Source organism: Myripristis murdjan, chromosome 19, assembly GCF_902150065.1.
Source record: "Myripristis murdjan chromosome 19, fMyrMur1.1, whole genome shotgun sequence".
NCBI classification, from domain to species: Eukaryota; Metazoa; Chordata; class Actinopteri; order Holocentriformes; family Holocentridae; genus Myripristis; species Myripristis murdjan.
Genome location: NC_043998.1, coordinates 7,623,943 through 7,629,730, shown reverse-complemented (window position 1 = coordinate 7,629,730; position 5,788 = coordinate 7,623,943). Strand labels below are relative to the sequence as shown.

Sequence of the window (5,788 nt, the reverse complement as noted above, 5' to 3'; positions counted from 1 at the left end):
CAGCGGCACGGCAGCGGGCGGTGAGCAGCTCACAGACGTATAGTGAGCTGCCGGGTGTTCCACAAAGGACCAGCAGAGGGCGCTGCTGCTCACCAACACACCAGACATACTGTAGTTGTGTATTTTCCATTCGTTTATTATTATTTTATTTTGTTTTCATTTCAGTTTAGTTTCAGCTCGTTTCCAGAGTTTTTTTTTTTTTATTGTTTCAGTCTAGTTTTAGTTTAGTTTGTATTAGTTTCAGTATTAATTTAGTTAGTTTTTTTTTCTTAATTATGTTATGGGAGGTTTCAGGGGCGAGATTAAACAAGTTCACAATAAATATTACAACACAAACACGACCGTTTGTGAAGGCAGCTGACTCAGTCATGTAGACATCCCAGTCTCCATAAACATCAGCACCAATGCCTCCTCATGCCTGTTGAGACAAATTTGACCAAATGACAACTGACTCAAACTAGCCTACAGACATTTTCTGTATATGCATATATATTTATTTGGGTTGCTTTTGAAAGTCCACAATATCATTTCAGTTAGTTTCCGTTTTTTTTTTTTTTTTTCTTTTTTTTTTTTTTTTTTCTAAAGTTTAGTTGTCGGATGACACTGAGGAACTATAACATGCTATTTATAATCGAGGGCCCTCAACATAACCATGCCCGTAGTAGTGCGAGAACTAGTCCAGTTCATATGACATTTAGGGGAAAAAACATGATTCCCACAAGAGCTTTGATGAGACAAGGCATAGGCCTTCAGTAAGATAAAGTACCACCAATGGGTGTAACACAAACCAATTTTAATTTCTGAAAAGTATAAATTAAATTCCGATATTTTCCATTTTAAAGACCATAATCTTTTTCGAATTGTTTCAGTTTGACACCAATTTACACCATGAGGTTATGTGAGTGGTTTATATCAGGCAAAGTGTGTGAAATGAACTGATGTCCATTAGAATAAGAGGGTTAAAGTGCGCCCTCTAGTGTTAAGAAAAATTACCACACGTTTTCATGGAACATACCACTGTGCCCTGTCAGGGGGGACACATAGAAATCAAAACCACCAACCAAACAAGAATTTAAAAGCATAATGAATTTCTATGCTGACAGCGAAGGCTACTATTTTGTTTCTAACGTTTTTGTGACTACTTAGTTGACATATATTTTTAATTTTTGCCCATACAAACTCAAGATAATTCGGCCACCTATTTGATATTGTGGTGCGGTCTGGGTCTCAGGAAGTCTCTCTTCGAAGCTGCAGCCATGAGGTAAGCTAGCAGTCAACATACGACGTTTAATTGCATATTTGATATTTTAGAAGAGCACACATTCATAGTTGAACGATATTTAATTTGTGTCCCTCTGAGTATCGAAAAGCCTGGACAGTGCGACTCCGTCTGATAAGTAGTAACCTATTTTAACCACAACCCCTTGAGGCCCGTCTAGCCCAGCTGTACGTAATGACACAACAGGTCGGAAAGCTGAGACATGTCACAACATGTTGCCTTATCACTTACTTGTCATGTTTGTCAAATTAGGCGAATTAAATCAACATTTTCCAAACCTAGAGGCACAGGTTGCGAACTTTAACCTTTCTTCCGTTCTGCGGACTCGCCAGATAGTCATTTAGGATATTTTCAAGTCAACAGCCACTGTTATGGAGCTAGTTGGAAATTTGATCAGTGGTGTCTGTTTTTCTGTCAGCGTTATCTTTTTGCCAAAATACAAATTTTTGCCCTGTTATCCTGGTGGTAAATACGGTAATAAAACGCTAAATGCATTGTCCTTCAGCATTACAACAGTATGAAGTGGTTCATTTGACATAACAGGTGATTGTAAGCAGTTTATTGCCGAGAAGAATAGTACAGTCATTAAGCTAGCTTATTGTTAATAGGATGCTGTGAATTCAGACTTTGGGACGTTTTGTTTACATGTAAATGTAGTTTGTTCGTTTTTAAGTTCAGCAAATACATGTATACATGTGGTAAGCATTGTTAAAGCATAGCACATATAGACAGATCTTAAAGCATTTCTATGTGAACTGACACCTTTAGTATATTCCTTTGTACATCCCAATGCTGAAAGGCCTGTGTGTTCTGTATGGATCTGAAAATGCTGTAAGAACAATAAATATTCATATTTACTTCAAATTAGTCTCACATGGAATATTAAAATCTAATAAAATCACACTTTATTTATATTGCACGTTTTGTGCAAAATTGCAATACAAGATGCTTAACAGTACAATGAAAATACAATAGTACAGTGAAGCTGCAATCATGCATAAGTAATGATAAAATAAGAAATAAGAGACATACTAGAATGGAAACCAGGGAAGCACATCAGGATTAAAGTGGATTAAATCTCAAATCAATAATGCTAATAAAATCAATTAGAAATAAATACGGTAGAATAAATAGATAGAATAAGTAGATAAATACAGTGAATTAAGAGAATGCTAGACTCTTACAGGGTTTTGAGGTGTAAATTTTATCGTGTTCTTTCTTGTGGTAGTTGATGGTAACACAGCGAACATGATTTAACATTGCTCCAAAATGCAAACTAAAGCCGTATTCCCCTGTATTTTCTCAGCATGCTCAGGCTCCAGAAGCGCTTGGCGTCCAGCGTCCTGCGCTGTGGCAAGAAAAAGGTGTGGCTGGACCCCAACGAGACCAATGAGATTGCCAATGCAAACTCACGTGAGTTCTTTTCCTTTGTCACATTCTGTTGTTTCTCCTCAGATTTGTGTTGTTTGGGCCTCTTACGCCAGCACAGGTTATAACTGCGCTGTATTTTACAGGCCAGCAGATTCGAAAACTGGTGAAGGATGGATTGATCATCAGGAAACCTGTAACGGTCCATTCCCGCGCTCGCTGCCGCAAGAACACGCTGGCACGCCGCAAAGGACGTCACATGGGTGTTGGTGGGTGACTGACACAACCTTAAGCCCCCTGCATGAGTTAGTGTAATGCTTTCGAAGTATATATATTAAGAATACCTGAGGAAAGACAATGCACCAAAATGTTGTATAAATAAGATGTTGGAGTGCAGATGGTGTGCAGGAGCTTAACCTTTATTTGCAAATTTCTGCCTTTTGCTTCATTGTCAAGCATATGTAGAATGAATTTCTCTGGTTTGCACGATGTAATATTAAGATTTTGTTCTATTTTCCCAGTCAGGCCAGTAGTTCTCCTTGCCTCCGGTGTGAAAAAATTGAGAATAATTACTTTGAGGATAATTACTCATATAATCTTTGGAAGGCTTATGTCTCAAAGAACATAGACAAATATTACGAAGAAGTCATTATCTGCAGACTTGTGAAGTGGAAACTGAATCTAACAAATGGAGTTTGACATGAACTGAGGTGACGGTGCCATTTTGCTCTCTTCTGCCACTCCAGGTAAGAGGAAGGGTACGGCCAACGCTCGTATGCCACAGAAGCTGTCGTGGATGCGCCGCATGCGAATCCTGCGTCGTCTTCTTCGTCGTTACAGGGAGTCCAAGAAAATTGACAGGCACATGTAAGTGAGGCTTTCACTCCTCTTTTGTATGGTGGTTCACTAGTTTACTTTAAAATCATTGCAAATCAATTTTAGCAAAAGGCATCTTGTCTTGAGCACCTGTGAGGTAATTTCTTGCACCTTCTTCTCTGCAGGTACCACAGTCTCTACCTTAAGGCCAAGGGTAACGTCTTCAAAAACAAGCGCATCCTTATGGAGCACATCCACAAACTGAAGGCAGACAAGGCTCGCAAGAAGCTTCTAGCGTAAGTTCTTACTCAGTCAGTCATTTATTTATTTATTCATTTTTAATTTAATTTTATTTTTGACACTGAAACACTTTGGTCTTTTATGTTAGGCCGGTCCATTCATTTTTACTTTATCTGTGGCTATTCCATTTTCATGTACCAGATGAAAGAGACCTATTCTTTAATTTCTACATTTTAGATATTTGGCGTACTGCTTCATTTATAATTTTGTGTTGTGAAAAGGAAAGATGGTATAAAGTTAATCAAGTGGAAAAATATAGGGAGCTAGATGACTTTCCATGTTATTTCTACAAAGAAAGCATGAACAAATTTAGCCTGTGATGCTATTTCCTGAGCTGTTGAAGCACAGTATATGTGCAGGTTATTTTCATGGGACATTAGTAGAGTGATTTTCACTTGGGGAAGCCTGCTATATAAGTACACTTGTGGTCTGCACAGGTCTGCTGCCACTTGGCATGTTTAAATCCCACTATGCATCCATTTTGCATCTGTCCTGAAGCAGACTTAAGGGTTTCAACACTTAAACACTTAACAACACTTAAAACGTAGAATAGATGGAGAGATTCTTCAAGGTCTGAACATTAGGAACATTTTATATTTTCTTTGCAGTGACCAGGCTGAAGCTCGCCGTTCCAAGACAAAGGAGGCCCGCAAGCGCAGAGAAGAGCGTCTTCTGGCCAAGAAAGAAGAGATCATCAAGACCTTGTCAAAGGAGGAGGAAACTGCAAAGAAGTAAATCCGGACCTATATTATCTCCTCAGATTCCCTTTTCTAATGTTAATAAATTTGGACGAAAGAGAGTTGTCTCTGTTTTGTGTTTTATGTTGTCATTATCACATTGTCATTGAAGGCCTCTTGTCAGTACTAGTTTTGGAAACTGGAAATGTTGAGGTTGTGAGGGAGCAGAAGTTGTAATGTCACCCATATTATCAGTCCATTAAGTGCTATGTTAGGGTGCAAGACAACTTGAGCGTTTGTGGTTGTGACTTCTTGTTAAGAAATAGGGAAAGTCCATGCCCTGACTTGCATATGGAGAATATCTTAATATGTGATTTCAGCATCAAAAATCACCTTCATTTTCACATGCAGTGACATGAGGCTGATGATTTGTATTACAAAATCTAAACACTTGAGTGAAAGTAAGAATTATAACACTGTCTTGCTTCAAAACAAACATGGCTCCCCTACATTATAAAGTGAAGTGATTTTTGCCACTCTATCACCAGTTGGCATACAACAATGATTCAACCTACACTGCCAGTTTATGAAAGTTTTCCTATTTTCTCTTGTAAACTATGAGGCCTAGGTACATAGTCAGTGTGTTTTATGTTTATGGAAGCAACAGCAGTGGTTTGTTTATAATAAATGTGAGATAGTAGAAGGAATTTGAGAAACAACAGTCTACTCTTATTTTGGTGCAGGGTTAACACCTGCACATACACTATGAACAATATTTACCAATCAAGTTGTACCAAAAACAAGGAAAACATGGATCTGTTGGAATAACACTTAAAATTTAATGAAGGACCCCACAGTGTGGAAGTAACTAATCTTTCAGAAATCCACTTTTTAAGCTGTGATCAACTATTCTGGATTAATGTCTTGTCCTGTCCAAATTTAAATGCTGTCTGGGAAACTGCCCCTTAGTCTTTAGTCTGTTACACAGATGAGTCCTGTTTTTTTTTTTTTTTTTGGTGTCATGTTGCTGACAGTCCACATGGTGGCAGCAGAGAACAAGTGTCACGTCATACCATCAGCTGGCAGAACACAGAGGAAGCTGCCAATGAGGAGGATCGGTCCCCTGCACATCCCAAAGCATTTTGTGCTGATCAGAGATGATGGCTGTCATGAAATGCAGCCACTCCTTTATTACCAGCCTATACTTTGTTGTTACCATTTTGGGTATAGTGTGTAAGTTTGTTTTCCATGCTGAAAAAAGTCTTTATTTCTTTATTCAGTGACTTTTCTGAGATTCACCCAGCTATAAAGACCTTGTGTGGCATTATTTTAATTCTTCAAAATATGA

The 5,788-nt window shown here is 38.3% G+C and overlaps 1 protein-coding gene across 1 annotated transcript; it reads left to right on the top strand.

Moving 5' to 3' along the window:
* Positions 1-1,114: 1,114 nt before the first annotated feature.
* On the top strand, positions 1,115-4,562 carry LOC115378399 (60S ribosomal protein L19-like). The gene is made up of 6 exons (XM_030078651.1): positions 1,115-1,261; positions 2,586-2,692; positions 2,794-2,916; positions 3,394-3,514; positions 3,649-3,759; positions 4,372-4,562. Exons 1-6 carry the CDS (start codon positions 1,257-1,259, stop codon positions 4,496-4,498), a joined length of 594 nt encoding a protein of 197 aa, XP_029934511.1. The 5' UTR covers positions 1,115-1,256; the 3' UTR covers positions 4,499-4,562.
* Positions 4,563-5,788: the final 1,226 nt, after the last annotated feature.